Source organism: Eucalyptus grandis, chromosome 5 (assembly GCF_016545825.1).
Source record: "Eucalyptus grandis isolate ANBG69807.140 chromosome 5, ASM1654582v1, whole genome shotgun sequence".
NCBI classification, from domain to species: domain Eukaryota; kingdom Viridiplantae; phylum Streptophyta; class Magnoliopsida; order Myrtales; family Myrtaceae; genus Eucalyptus; species Eucalyptus grandis.
In genome coordinates, this window is record NC_052616.1 from 20,483,281 (window position 1) to 20,499,732 (window position 16,452).

Here is a 16,452-nt window from a genome sequence, read left to right on the forward strand (position 1 = left end):
AATGCAAGTATCCTTTAAGGCCTTTGATAGCTATTTCATCATTCCCCATAATGAGTATGTCATCTACATATCATCAAGTAGATAGATGACGTACCTTGAGTCCATGTAAATACAGCATAATCAAATTTGGATTGTTGAAAACCAGCAGCTATTAGTGATTCAGCAAATTTCGCATACCACTGTCTGGATGCTTGCTTGAGTCCGTACAAGGATTTGCGGAGGCGACATACTTTATTCTCCCCCTGTCTCCGTAAACCTTGAGGTATTTCCATATATAGCTCATCGTCTAAATCACCATGGAGAAAGGCATTATGAACATCTATCTGATGTAACGACCAATCGTGAGAAGCTACTATAGAGAGAAAAGAGCGAACTGTGACATCCTTGGCCACGCGGGAAAAAGTCTTGTGATAATCGAAATCTTCCTTCTATGTGAAGCCTTTAGCCACAAGTCGCGCCTTGTATCGTTCAATCGATCCATCTGCTTGATATTTGATCTTGTAGACCCATTTACATCCAATTGCTTTACGATGTGGAGGTAAGGGAACAAGATCCCATGTATGGTTATCCATGAGGGCTTTCAATTCTGCCTCCATTGCTGTTTGCCATCGTGGATCAGTGCTTGCCTCATGAAAGTTGGATGGTTCTTGCTCTTCAGAAATACGAGCAATGCAACATCGATGCATTGGGGATAAACAATCGAAGGAAACATAAGAGGAGATTGGAAAAGGAATACCTGGTGAATTCCTGACTCCACATATATAATCTTTAGTCCAGGTAGGAGGTCAAGTAGCACGTCCAGAACGTCTAGGTGGATCATCTTATGAAGATGTATTTTCTGGAATTTCCACTAGAAGTGAGTCTGGAAGTGAATCTGGAATAGGTAGATCTGAAGGAATCTCATTATCATTCAGTCTTTCATCCTGGGCTTCCTCTAAAGGTGTTGTGTTGTTGATGGAGTTGAAAACACGTTGTGTTTCTGTCAACGGAGGAATAAATATATATCTTGAACTTGCAAATCTATCGTCAGCAGAATAAGTTGGGGAATGCCCTGGCTCAGTGTCACTTTTGTTCTGGTGGACAAAAGGGAAAATAGTTTCTTGGAATACAATATCTCTGTTGACAGAAAATTCTCCAGTACTTGGATCAAAAATTCGATATCCCTTTTGTAAGGTAGAGTATCCCATGAATATGCAGTAGCGAGCACGTGGACCCATCTTATCTTTGGGCCCGACAATAGCAGCATAGCATAGACAGCCAAAAACTCTCAAGTGGCTCAAGTCAGGCTTCTTTCCAAAAAGTATATGGAAAGGAGATTGTCCATCCAGAACTTTGGTCGGCATTCGATTTATTAAATAAGCAGCAGTCAATATGCAATCCCCCCAAAATGTATCTGGAATAGAAGCTTGAAACTTCAAGGCTCTGGCAACCTCTAAGAGATGACGATGCTTCCTTTCCACCACTCCATTTTGTTGTGGTGTATAAATACAGAAGCTCTCATGTAAAATTCCTTGAGATGAAAGGAGATCCGCACATTCATGATTAAAGAATTCCTTCCCATTGTCTGTCCTTATTTTTTGCACAGGTTTTCCAAACAGGGTTTTGGATAAGGAAAGAAAGGTTTTCAAGTGGGACACAACTTGACTTTTAGACTGCATAAGAAAAATCCAGGTGGCTCTGGAATGATCATCCACAATGGTAAGGAAAAAACGAGACCCATCATGATTCATTGTATGGTAGGGTCCCCAGACATCAATATGCAGTAAGGAAAGGATATTTCTCGAACGAGTTTGACTTAAAGGGAAAGGATTACGCGATTGCTTTGCAAGCAGGCAAATTCGACAATGAGGGTAAGAAAATTGAGAACTATGACCCAATCTGGAGTGCAAAAGGAAATTTCTATCATTGGAAATTGAGTTACACAATGATTTCTTATTACAAGGAAAGTTAAAATTTGCAGGCAAGCTTTTCCAGAAAAACAATCCTTCAGAGAGGCTACCCCAGCCCATCAATGTCCCAGTCGAAAGGGCCTGAAACAGACATGTATCAATGTTAAAAAGTACTCGACAGGAGTTGTCCTTACAGGCTCTAGACACTGAAACCAGATTAAATTGGAAATCCAGAATATAGAGGACATTGGTAAAGACAATATGGGAATTAAATTTCACCATTCCTGTTGTAGTGACATAGGCAACACTTCCATTGGGTAATTGCACAGTGACAGGATTTTCTAACTCTTCATTAACAGTAGAAAATAATCTTCTATCACATGCTATATGATCACTAGCTCCTGAGTCTATAATCCGGTATTTCTAGAAATAGTACTTGCCGGCAATATGAAATACCTATAAAGCTGCTTCCCTTTTTCTGACATCCAATTTCGCAAAGCTGCATAAGTTGCTTGATATTCCCCATGTGTAATAGGCTGATTAGCATAATTCATTGATCTTGAAATTTGATAGGCTGCTGCAGATATTTCTTTTCCTTTTTTTTTCTTTTTCTCCAGGCTTGCCATGTAATTTCCAGCAGGTATCGATTGTATGGTGGGGCCGCTTGCAAAAATCGCAAAATAATTTGCCTTTATTTCGAAAAATTGGCCCATATCCTTTCGGATTTTGAGGACCGTTGGATCCTCTTAAAACGGACGCATCTCCACCGTCTAGATCAGCCGAAGCTCGCGTGCCTCTGGAGCCGTCGGATCGCGGCATTCGATCTGAGCCGTCCGAGCTGCCCCATTTATAGGGCTTGCTATCTGCGAAACCTAGCACCCCTCGATTCTCCGCGAACCCTAGCTGCTCCCTGTTCTCTCCTCCTTTTCGATCTAGGGTTTTCTCCTTCTTCGAAACTCTTGCCGCCAGCGCTAGGGTTTCGGAGATCTTGCTATCCGACGAGGCAAGCCTTTGATTCTCCTCTTGCACCGCAAGCTGGAAGATTCGGCCGAGGGTTGGCACTGGTTCCATCGCCAGGATCTATGATCGGAAGGTGAGATACGAATCGTTCAAAATAAGTAAGAACCGAGTTGCTTTCTCCCTGTCTTTGATAGCCTTGTACTGCTGGAGGGTTGATTCGGACCCTTCCAGTTTTTCTTCAGCAGCTTCCAACTCGTTCCAAAGTGCTAAAAGCCTGTTGAAGCACGTCGTCACCGATGTGTTTCCTTGCTTCAGTACGCTGAGCGTTTGATGGAGCGAAAAAAATTTTGCCCGATCCAATTTGCCGTACATTTCTCGGATGCTGTCCCAAATTATTTTTGAATCTTCTGTTGGTGGTAACCCAGCCGCGATTTCTGGATTGATGCAGTTGCCGATCCATGTTCTGACTTATTGGTTGCATTTTCTCCACTGTTTTCCCATTTTTTCGTTGGTCGAGATCGGAACGGTCCCGTCGACGAAACCCTCTTTATCTTTGGTGATTAGGGCTTGTCGAAATTCTCGTGCCCAGGTTGAGTAATTCTCTGGACCCGTGAGAGGGTGGTTGATGAGCCGCAACTCCGGTCCGTCGGAAGTGGAAACATAGAGCACGTCGCGGGGCTCTGGTCGTCCCATGGCGGCCGCGAAAGGAAAATTAAGGAAACCAAGTGGTATTCCTTGGGATTGTCCCTGAAGTCCCGCACCAGATTGTTCCTGAGATCTTGTTCCAGAAAAATTTGATCCGCCCGTCTGCTCCAGGCCGATGGTCGCGTCTGCCCCAATATTGGCTAGTAGACCTCCGTCGCTCGGTATATTACCCGGCGATGATGTGATTGGATTCATCCCTGGGATCCATGGATATGGCATCCATTGGTAGGGATACGCCGAAAATGGCTAACCCAGATTAAACTGAGCCGGAGCATTCTGCCAAGACGCATGTGGATTTTGGATCTGGCTGAGTTGTTGTTCGGTCACAGAAATAGTACTGGAAGTCTAAGGAGTCGTTGACATTGATTCATCTGGATTGGAGGTGAGATTCTTTGGTTGGTTTTCTGGTGGGTTCATTTTGACCAAAAAAAATCCCTTCAAAAGAATTTGATTCCTCTCGGCAACCCTTTTGCAGGATAGGGTTCCTCTAGGCAATCAACAGAGATGGAGTGGAAGCAATGTCAGAGTCTTCAAAGCTCTGATACCATGTCAAAATATGAAGGGAAAGGTAAATCGAGAGGAAGAAGTGTAGTGATTTCTCTGTATTTCTCTATATTGTAATCTGAGCAGAATACATTGTATTTAACTATAAAGAAAGAAATAATAAAGGAAAATAATTATCCCTATCTTTCTAGGCCTAAGATAGACAATATTACATATCAATTTACAATTTGACATGATTTGCTAAACTTTCCTATCTTCTGCGTATCTTCCAACAATTAGCATTGACGGACGCGACATCGGATGGGTATGCTGCCTCTTTAGATGTCCCACATCTTTAGGAAGATATTTATATGAAATCACAATTTGTTAAAACGGATGAGGATAGCATTTCACAAAATAACATATTCGCTCAGAATCTCAATGAGAAAAAAAAAAGAACAGAAATTTGATCCGTAAGATAAACAGGGATCAAAAGTTGACTCTTTTGGTCAACCCATGATAAATATGAATGGGCTTAGAAGAGTAGGATGTCAAAACCGAACCATAAAATGAACCGAATTGAATGATCGTGCATTTTTGGCTCAATTCAAATAATGAGAAAATAACTATTTTTATTTTAATTTCGTTCGACAGAACCAAACTGAAAATCAGCCCTATTTTTTTATTAAAATATATCTTGAATTTGAACCTATTAAATAAAACTGTTCAAAATAGATAATAATTTATGGATGTACGAAATCGAGCAAAGCAGGACACGACCAGTTTGTTTTTCAAGAGTTGGAGTTGGCCTGTTACTTCCACGTTTGAGTCCAAGAGAGTTTTTGGACTTTGACTGTGGAAATTGATTTTCAAAGAAGTATGGGCTTATTGATCGGGCACAAACACGGAAATTCCCTGCCTGAGTCGGCCGAGGAACAAAATAGGAAACTCTAAAGTTTCCTATTCCGAGTTGAAGTTGGCCACAGTACGCGCCATGCATATTATATTATATATATTTGTTCTTTTTTCTGCAAGAGCACGCTGTTGTTGATCGAAAGCAGTGTGGTCTTCGTGGTGGAGTCCATGTCCAGAGCAAGAGAGAAGACTTGAAGGGTCGTTTGTCTACAAGTGCTTGGTGGATGAAGACATGAAAAGGAAACTCGTAAATTACATTTTTTAAGTTAGTATTTCTAGCCGTGAAATCTTGTGATAAGATTTGTGAATTTCTTGGTGAGATTGAGAGATTAATTAGCAAGGAATTCAAGACTAAATACTGCGTGCATTATTAAATGCAATTGAGATTTGGAAAATACTGAGTGTTTGAGTAACTCAACTATATAATCTTCGTTGTATCGTTTGGTCTATAGTAAAATTTATTGTTGCTTTCTCCATAAATGTAAATTTCTACGACCTAATCACATAAATTTGATGTCTAATTTATTTTCTTAGTTTATCTATTTCATTGTTCGATTCCTCGCCTTCCATAACATTTTTAACGTTACAATTTATTCAATCTCTCTCCTTTGTCGCTAAAATTCTTCTTAATATTACAACAAAGAAAACCAAATTGGTATGGGTCACTATTCGGTTAAAAATTAATGCACACCCAAACTATTCAGTTTGTTTCTGATTATTTTGACACCCCTATGAAAGAGTCTATGGAAAAATAATTAAAACAACTAAATAATAATAATAATAATAATAATAATAATAAGAGACAAGACTAAGGACGTGATATCCAATTTGGCTAGTGCCAACGTAAAAGTAATGCCATTATATGAAAACTACATGCATTCTCAATCAAACGACATAGACATCGACATGAATATAAATACGCCTATGGCTGCCCTACATATATGTAAAGCAAAGAAATTATGATACGAGGGTCCCAAAGGAGTTCAATAATTTGTCTACAGGAACTCGTCAATTTGATGCTTCTACAAGATGGAACTTCGTAAATCAATTCATATGATAATGACATGGAGGCAAGTGACGTTGTCCTAGGGTCATGACTATGACGTTATCCTAGGGTCATGCTACCGACAATGATGGAACTTGGTCTACAAAGACCCTGGCATTGACTTCACTCCCGCCGACGGGAGATGTTCATGCTCTCTGCCCTCATATCATAAAACGAAACGACATAGGAATGTACTTCCATAGGTGCCGTTTCATTTCAGAATTCGAGGACAATAAAATTGCCCTACTTTAAAAATGAAGTACTAAAATCCTTGTACTATGTATTTCCTCGTTCTACTGATAAAAATAAAAGAAATTTCTTCTACCGAATCTTCTGTTATGAAGCTGAAGTCAGGGAGTGGCACGGACGGCTGAGGAGGCAGAGCGGAAGGACCGGAGGCATTTTCTTTCGGGAAAAAATGGTCCCTGTCCATGGCGCAAATAATGGCATGTGACATGCAGGCAGTCGTCGTCAGGCGAAGATTTATGCCACCGGCGAGATTAGGGTGTTTCAATTGAGACGAAATCACCAATTAAAGAACTTCCTATGAGGCGAACAATGATCTTGGAGGTGCTTTGAGAAAAATGCCCTTTTTGAGGTGAGTTTTTGAGATTTTTCCAGCTTTTTAATTTCTGATGTATTTAAAAAGCCATTTGTCGCGACCTAAATTTCAGGTGCACCACCTACGGTTTAGGTTAATGGATTGTTAAGCCTATACTTAACTCGGGCTCTCCCAAGCCCATACCAATTCGAGACTTAGGTTCAAGTTCTTAATATGCAAATAATGTTTATCATGGAGTCGCCACTAATCTATTTTTGGTGGGTCGATTAGAAACCCAAGTAAAGTAATGGGAGAATTACTTCACTTCTACGAACCAGAGATTGTGAGTTCGGGGACTTGGTTACACTAGATTTCTCTAATGCCCTTTCGGTACCATTCTTTTATTTTCAAAAATGTTTTTACAGGCAGTTTTGGATTGATTTTAATTTAACTTCCTAACATGTGAGGTGTTCATGCGGGTGCGCAAACCACCAATTTAACACCCAAGAAAGCGATGAATAAATTGCAGGACTTACCTCATAGCAACGAAAGCATCTGCAGTGTTAGATCGGAATTTACATCAACAATCCTAGATATGATTTCTAATTAACACGCAATTTCTTCTTCTTTTTTTTGGTTTTCACTTATTTAATAAAAATCATGCAATATGCAATACATGCTACTAATCTAACATGGAATAATATGACATGATAATATGGCCTAATGCGATGTTTTTGCGTTTTCTTAATAAGCATGCAATATATCCTAGAGAATAAAATTAATTCTAAGACAATTCTTTTTGGTATTTTTCATGAAATTCGAAATGAAAATTGTCCAATAATTAAGGTGCAATCTAAATTAACCAAATGGCCTAATTTTAATGACGAGCAATTTTTAATTAAATGAACCTAGCAATAATTACTAAATGACGTGCATTTCATGAACCTAATTCTACATGACATGCGCATGATTTTTTTTAATGAAAATTCGTAATTGCTAAAATATAAAAAAATCTAACTAAAGCGAGACATTATCTATTTTAAGTTAGGATTAGACTAATCTAACTCCTATCTCAACTTAGAAAATTATCTCATCATGCAATTTAATTCAAAAGATTTTATCTAACCTAGATGCCATCTAAACATGCATTTTTAAAAAAAAAAAGCTATCTATTTTATCATGTAATTTTATCTAGGAAAATCAATTCTAATCTACATGAAATGCAAATGCAATTTTTTTGTATTTTTTTTGAAATAAATAAAGCAATTAAAAAAAACACAAAATCCTCCGTGGTTGCTTCGCTAATAAAATCAATAAATTGATCTTAAGCCTTAAAGACCAAGATATCAATTTTATTCCCGCGTGATTAATTATTCCATCTAAAGTCTTATAGATGAAATAAAAAATCATTGTGCGGTTGCGAATTAGGTGATAGTCGGGGATTTCAATCATGCATCTAGAAATATTTCAAATAAAGAGATAAAATAAGTCTATCTAATTTGGTTCAAGAAAACTACCTAGTTTTTGATGATTCGTTTCCAAAACGGGACCGGCAACAAGGGACTCACGAATGACAGCGGTTACACGGCCACGAAACTTGGGGACCTGCGATTCAGTTGCTCGCCAGAGGCTCTACGGGTGGCTTGGGATAAGCTGCAGTGTTTGGTTCGAGCAGGAAACGTCTTTCTCCAAAGGCAAGGGATGACCTGCAACACAGAATTTACGAGGAAGGAAAGTCCTCGTTGAAAGCATTCACCAGCCAACGTGAATATCCTGCAAAGAAAAGGAAAGTGGTCTTTTATTCCTTTTTTTTTATTTTGCTCTTTATGTGCCGCCCCTTTCTCTACGTTGGTGGACTTAGAAGAACAGTGATTCGCCGATGCTGCAACTTCTCAGTTTAGAATGGTCCGGTTCGAGCTTGGACAGCAGCTCGCCGTTATTGCTGGGGATTTCATGGATGGCTTGTAGAGCTGGAACTTGACGTCAGGGCAGAGCAGGCCGGTGGCGTTGCCGATGTAGGACACAGGCAACGGCGGAGGCAGGAGCTGTGACGGGCGAGCAGAGGCACGGCTATGGGTGCAGGCGTTGGGCGAAGGTGCTGCAGGTGTCGCAGCGGCGCGGGCAGCAGCAGCGACGGCGTTCAGGTGGGCTGCTGCAACGGTTGCTGCGGTGGTGGCGACGAGCAGAGGTGGCTGCTGGTTGCAGGTGTCCGGGATGGTGCTGCTAGTGCTCGGGCGAAGACGGTGGCGCGCTCGGAGCTCGCTGGAAGGAGATGCTGGCGCCGGGCAGAGATGCGGCGATGCAGCAGCAGCGGACGGGTTGCAGGTCACGGATGCGGCGCGGTGAGGCTGATTGCTTGTTGCACGGCGAGGGCGCGGGATCGCAGCGGTGGCGGACAGACGGAAGCACAGGCAAACGGCGGCGTCTGGAACTCGAGGACGGCGGCGCGGGCTCGCGGCTGAGAAGGTGCGACTGACGGGTGGAGATGGCACAGCGAGCAGGTGTCGCAGGAGGTTGCAGGCGCAGTGGACGACGCGGGCTTGCGGGTGAGGCGGAGCAGATGCGGTGACCAGCAGGTGAAGGTGCAGCAGGGCGACAGCTCGGCTGCTGCGGGGCGGCGTTGGTCGCTGGGTCACCGGCGACTCGCGGGTAGGCGCGCGGCGGCACGCAAGGCGGCAGCGAGCAGCAGGGGTGCGGCGACCGGCTTGAGTTGCTGCTGCGGTGGCGGTGGCGCAGGCTTGCCGGTGAGGCGGTTGCGCGAACGGCGAGGCGAGCCGGCGGCTCGGGCGACAAGCGAAGATGCGAGGAAGATGAACAGTTCTTTTTGATTTTTTCCTTTTTCTTTTCTTTCTCCCTTACGTCCACTCTCTCCTCTCTCGTCTTATCAGCAGATTTTCCTTTTCTGCTGCACTCTGAGTACCCCCCTTTCTTTGTTTCTTTCTGACAAAAGTCTCTCTTAATCTATTCTTCTCTTTTTAACTGAAAGAGAAGCCCCTCCCGCGAACTTTTTTCGTTCTGCTCTCTCCCTGACTTCACCTTCGGTTTCTCTCTAACGAGACTCTCTATCTCTCTTAATCTCTTCTTCTTTTTTTCACTCGTCCGTATGTCTCTCTGCGGGCCTTTTCATAGATTTTTCTTGTGTTCTCTGGCCTCCCCCTCTCTTTCGTTTGCACTCTTAAGCCTTATTTATAGGCTCAGACTTTACCGCCTCACGTTGCCGTCGACTTCAGTGTGAATTGAGAACAGCCTTTTCTTCACGTCCACGTACAAGTTAGCAAGTTGAACCTTACTTCCCTGTTCCCTGTTTCTTGAAGACTCCACTAGCTGCTATAATATATTATAATGTGTGCCCCTTCTTTTGACTTTCTTCCCCAGCCGATTTGCTCTCCAGGAAGGAGAGAATTCCTTGCAACAACACACTATAAAATATTATAAAATTGTGACCCCTTTCTCTTGCGTATCTTCTCACGTCTTCCTCATTTTGCGCATGCATGTGCATGCATTAATGAGGGAGAGAAAAAGTGGACGCTCATGGATTCTTTTTTTTTCTTTGCTTCATGCTTGCGGCTACTTGTCCCTCCCTTCTATAGGATTGCCGCAACTTTTGACTTTTCTTGCTTGTTATTGCTTCTTTCTTCAGCAAATTTCTCGCTGCTTCACCAAGACTGATAACCTACACTTGATAGGGCATATTATATAATATATCATGGGCTCATTTTGCTTCGCCGAATTTGTGCACGTATGCGCATGCATTAATGAGGGAGAGACAACGGACGTGCAAAGAACTTCTTTCCTCATTTTTTTCACACTTTTGCGTGTTCAGACCAGCGGAGAAAGACCATCCTTTTCGCGCATGTAATCGACCGCGAGCCCCTGCTTCTTGTTGCCTTTTGGTACCGATGCAAATGCAACTACATGAAATGCAATTCTACTATTTTTTTTTAGGGGTTAAAGATTAATCCCTAATTTTTATGCAATTAATTACTAAATGATTAATCAAAATTCAGATGTCAACACCATTCAATGACCAAAAAAATTGACCTTTGGCCACAAACCAATGTCACACGATTCCAATGCTGGTTATCCTTTAACACGTGGTTCTACTTGGTTGGATCTGTACTTTGATATTGTCAATATTTTATTGAATAGTTGGGTTATCATAAGTGGTTATGTGCATGGAACTTTACTGTTGCTAGTCTTACTTCATCATTCACTAATGAATTTCTCGATGTTCGGAAACTCTATAAAATGGATCAATGATTAATAGATGTCCAAGTCCAGAGGTGTCCCGAGAAGAGAGAGAGGTCATTATTAGTTCCGATCAAATGGAGCGAAGGGTGCTAGAAGCAGCTCGAAAGGGCAATATCCATGAGCTGAATGACTTGATCAACAGCAATGAGCAAATCCTCGAGGAGATGGCTCTAGAAGGAGCCGGCCACACACCGCTGCATGTCGCTTGTGTGGGCGGCCATTTGGATTTCGTCCGAGAGCTCCTGAAGCATATGCCAAAGCTTGCGGAAAAAGTGGACCCGCGTGGTTTCAGCCCACTGCACATCGCGGCAGCTCGTGGTGATGTTGAGATCGCGGAGGAGCTCTTGAAAGTGGGTACACACCTGTGCTCCATGGAGGGACGGGAGAGAAGAATCCCTTTGCATTATGCCGTCATCCACGGGGAGGTCGATGTCATGAAGATACTGCTATCCACTTCACCTGAGTCTGTTGAAAAGACAACTGCCCGGAAGGAGACCGCACTTCACCTCGCCGTGAAGAACAACCGATTTAAAGTGCTGGTTCAGTTGGTGGAGCATCTGAAGCAGCACAAGAAGGAGCACGTGATCAATTTGAAGGACCACAAAGACAACACTGCCTTGCATCTCGCTGCCACTAGCAAAAATTTCGAGGCAAGACTTTTATCGCACTTTTCTTTGTGCATTACTTCAGTGAGGGTATTAATTTGGTATCCCTACTATATGCGAAAATCTTCCATGCAAAGGAATTTATTTGATCATCACGGGAATATAAGATGTTTTGTCTATGCACAAAAAAAAAAAAAAAAATCCGCAGCATCTTATGGCGCGCATGATAAAATTTCTACTTCTCTATTTATCTATTTTTTTGTTCCTCAAAACATATTTGAAACAGAAATCTATTTAGTAACGCAATTTGATTTTTTTATTTCTGGAACAAATTTCTATTCCATAAATAGATCTAAAGAAGAAATTAGAAGTTAAAATTTTTAACTTCTCAATTTCTATTGAAATCAATTTCTGGCTAGAAATCAATTTTTGTTCCAGAAATTTTTTCATGCGCATCCTTAATGTCTGAAAATCAATGAGGATAAACAAAGATGGGAAAGAGTTGCAGGTGGTCGACTTCCTGCTTCGTGGGCATGCTCTGGAGTACGAGGTCGTGGAGGTGAACGCCCCGAACGAGAGTGGCTTGACGCCACTAGATGTCTCAACTCCCTTGCGAAGGGGAGCACGAGACAGAGAGATCAGAGAAATTCTCGTACGAGCGGGAGCCAAACACGGAGCTTCAAGACCAGTCTCGGGGGACGACGATGATATCGAGGCAGGTAACGGTCATCAATCAGATGGGGAACCAGGGACAAATGCTTCTCAATCATTACTAGGTTCGACATCGAAAAAATCAAACAACGATGGTGGAAAGTCGGACTGGACTCAAGAAGCCTTGCTGGTTGTTGCCGGGCTCATCGCCAACGCGACCTACCAATCCGTGCTTCAGCCTCCAAGCGTTGTACAAGATAACAAGGCCGATAGTACTTCCGGGGCACCCCAGAACATTCCTCCCCCCCTTCCCCCTCCACCCGGGACCAAGGAGAATATAACTTATGGTGCAGGCTTGGTGTACATCATTTTCCTGGGAGGCAACACATTTGGATTCTTGGTGTCGATCCAGATAATCATTTGCCTCACCAAAATGATCCAAGGAAAAAAGAACCCACAAGACAAAAAGAACCAAGAAGACGAAAATATCCAAAAGAACCGAGAACGGTACTTCTTCAGGCTGATTATGGTATCTATGATCGCAATGGTTCTAACTTACTTTTGCTTCACGTTATCCCTGCTGATCACATCAACAGGTGGTGCGGTAGCCACTGTCCTGCACGTGTTGCCTCTTATGATAGCAGTTTTTCTTCTACTAATACAAAAGGGGCTGGTGAAAATTTTAGAAATTTTAGAAATTTTCTTGAAACGCTGTTTCTATTCTTGAGCTGTTTGTGCAATAGTAACTAGGACTAAAGTCTTGGTTGTCAATGATGGTGGTATTTCTCTTTCCTTGGGGTTGAGCTAAGACATGCGAGCCTTTAGAAGCATAGAATTGGAGTTTGTTTGATGAGGTCAGGTATTAGATTGATGTCCCTGATTCTCTGTAGTTGAGTGTGCAATGTTTGCAAGTGAGCCACTGTATTATATCTCCCTAATAAATTGTGTTATGAGTTTATATGACTTTTGTAACTTCATGAATAATGGTCGAGATTTTGAGATGTGGCTTCGTGAGTCTTGTTCTAAGTACTCATTTGGTCTTTGCTGCTTCGGATGGATTGGCCATGATGTAAAACATCTTTGTGAGGTTGAGAATGAATTTCTCTGCTAGAGCAGGTGGAAGAATTAATGGAGATCAAGCAAGGAATTAGAAACAAGAACATAATGGAGGTGGCAAAGAAGGAAGCAGGAGAAGAAATAGAACATAAGGAACTAGAAAGAACAAAGGTTTTTCTATTAAGAAGATCTAATTGAGCTGAAATTGCAAATTCATCAATGACGCATTGAGGGAGCGAAGTGCATATAAAATTGGTACATTAAACTTTAACAGCAACGTTGGATGGAGAATTAATGTGGGGCCATATTTTTGGTAAAAACATGAATATTGATGATTTTTTATAAAATTAAAAATGTTGGAAATAGAATTGAGATCCAATTGAAAGTTGATGCTTTTTAAGTGAATTAGGGCTTTAAAATAGGTAGACTAATAAACTTATAAAAAAGAACACCCAGTAAATCCACGAGCTTTTCAAACGTCAAAGGAAATAGACCATCTGTCTCTATAATATAATATAAAACGAGTCTCATGTCATGATTGCATATGAACTTATCTCATTTTTTTCCCCTCACAAAAAGATGGTACTTAGTTATGTGCTCCGTCAACCATAGAGAAAGGTGCTTTCATAAGTGCCGTCCATTCCACAATTTTAGGAGTACAAAATTAACTTTCATCCAATTTCCCCACGCGAAGAGTTTCAAAGTTAACAAACCCAATCTAGCACTAAGGTGTTTGGTTTAGAGATAAAGAGGCCGGTTGTCTTCCCCTAAATTACGAGCTCAACTCTGATTGTGAACAAATCTTTGAACGGCTCGTGATGCTTAATTGCGACACATTTTGTGTGGAGAGATTTTGTACCTGCTAGCATCTCGATAGGATTTGGGTCACGGATAGAATAGAATAATTATCCTTCATATGAAAATTAGATAAGAAAAGTGTGAGATTAGTGACAGTCACAGAAGGTAATCATTTGAAAAAGTCACAGAGGCAATTGGCCTGCACATTGACTATATTTCCACTGAAAAGAGTTAACTAAGGAGAAAAGACATTGCCTCTATGATAAATGAGGTTTGCCAATGAGAAACACGGGTATATGCTACCAAAAAAAAAAAAAGTCCAATTCCTTTAAAATACATAAACTTTAAATGGAATATTTATTTTGGCCTGAACCCTCTCTCATGAAAAAATCATCAACTCTTACTCCGTACTTGAATCTTAGCTCCCTAAAGTATTCATCCAATATTACCACTAAAGGTTTGCATGTCAATTTCACGTGTGCATGTCTCTCTTCCGCTCAATTCAATATTCTTTTATAGAAAAAAATACTTTTTATATTTCCTTAGTTTCTTTCTCTTTTGCATTCCTTGCAACCTCCATTAATGGAGGTCGAGTTGCTTGAGCTCAAATCTGTATCAACAATTTTCATCTTAAACTCTCTGATTTGCCTTCTATCTCAGCTCCTATTCAATCTCACCAGTTGACACCTTAGTTTCACGACACAGGATGATGAGCCATAACAATAAAAGGTCAAAAGCCACAACGTCAAATTAAATTTCTGTTTTGCTTATCGACAACCTAAGTGAGTTTAGCTTCACTTAACCACATCTATTCCATCTCTCCAATAGGTTCCCTCGATTCCTATAATAATAAGGTGGATGCACAAATGCAAGCTCTTAATTATGAAAGAGAAGGAACGACAGCATGGATGACATTTTGTATCGTGATTCCTCGTTCTTTGTTCTACTTACGATAACTAGGAAATTCTATATATCTCTCTTGATTTTACAATCTCCCTTAATTCTCAAGATTGTGCATATATCTCATTTGATTATTCATATCATTAATTGATTCTAATTGATCGTAAATCAATATTGTAATATCTTGTTAACTTAGTCATCTTCTATAGCCTTATTGAACGTGTAGATATAAAACAATTATTTCTTCTGCATATTCTTAATATGGTGTTAGAGAGAGAGAGAGAGAGAGAGAGAGAGAGAGAGAGTTGAACTTTTTCGCACATTGGGACCTAGATTGATCGTCAAGCTCACACTTCTCTTCATCGATGTTCATAATCTTCTTTACATGGCCTCTCTCCATTACCATCGAGACCTTCGACGCCGCACCACGACCTCCAGCAACCCCTCCACAATGGTTGGTAGTAATAAAAAAAAAATCTCCTGTTAGCTCGTCCAAGACCCTTATTTCTTGTCCCAACTTTTCAAGCTTCAAGAAGGCATCTTTATTGGCCACCATCTTCACTCAGCCATCCTCAAAACTCTATAGACCCAACTGCAACCTCAAATTTCGAGTCATGATTGGGGGTCGCGACTCCACACCGAGGTTGTGCGAATTCGATTTGAGCTCTAGCACCTCTATTAATAGAGTTTGCAAGGAACAAACAAGAAGACAGAAAGAACGAAAGAAAACTGAGAGAAAAATTATGGTTTTTATTAAGTATCTAATTAAGCTGAAATTCCACGTCGTCAATTTCATGGGCAACTTTGAGACAGACACCAATCAAGAGGTACTTTGAGAAAAATGCTCAACTTCAAGAGTTTTTTGAAATTTTTCTCACTTCTTAATTTCTGATGGATATAAAGCCATTTAATGACCAGATGAACGACCCTTTGGCCAAAAACCCATGCGCACGAATTCAATGCAGGTCTTTTTTTTTTCTTTTTTTAATACATACTCCTTTTGGTCGATCTTACCACCAAAAAATGCGAAAGCTAATGAATCTTACTATTGAAGTCAAACATGAGAAATCAGCTTACTAAAGAATTCAATGAGAAATAATAAAGAGCACGAGAGTTTTGCGTAATTCGATTCGAGTGACAATATTTGTTTCACGCTAAACTCGAAACGCATATTCACACAAATCTTCATCTTAACTCAATGTTTGTAGTTGAGTCACAATACTCATTATTAATGCCAACTCTCTCAACATCATGACAGCACTCACTCTTTGTAATTTGCCAATTTAGTTCGAAAAAGTTCAAGCTTTGCTAAAGGAATGAGCTCAATAATCATCATCATTTTTTTACCGTCCATAGAATAGTTTATTTATGAAGCTGGAAGGCATGAGCATGCTTCGCACATATACTTCGTTGTTCTTACGAATAATTTTCATAATTGAAAATATACCACCCGATCTAAATCTTTGTGTAATTCACGATCAATCATAATAAAGTGTAATGTGAATTTATTCATTGATTAAAATATAATTTATCCATAGAATAGTTCGTACATTAAATGACTTTTAAGGATAGGATAGAATTTAATGATTATCTTTACCCGATAAAGTTACCCCATCGGATCAAAATACCACTTGCCTTTAAGCAAATTTTCCC

The 16,452-nt window shown here is 40.8% G+C and overlaps 1 protein-coding gene across 1 annotated transcript; it reads left to right on the top strand.

The window, feature by feature from the left end:
- The first annotated feature begins 6,566 nt into the window (after positions 1-6,566).
- Positions 6,567-13,046, top strand: LOC104446330 (ankyrin repeat-containing protein BDA1). Its single transcript, XM_039313197.1, has 3 exons — positions 6,567-6,595; positions 10,806-11,439; positions 11,903-13,046. Exons 1-3 carry the CDS (start codon positions 6,582-6,584, stop codon positions 12,770-12,772), a joined length of 1,518 nt encoding a protein of 505 aa, XP_039169131.1. The 5' UTR covers positions 6,567-6,581; the 3' UTR covers positions 12,773-13,046.
- The last annotated feature ends 3,406 nt before the right edge of the window (positions 13,047-16,452 follow it).

Excerpts from the sequence above, each read along its gene's own strand:
- LOC104446330 (XM_039313197.1), top strand. Across the intron at positions 11,440-11,902 it reads CCACTAGCAAAAATTTCGAG|GTGGTCGACTTCCTGCTTCG; the intron begins GCAAGACTTTTA and ends AAAGAGTTGCAG.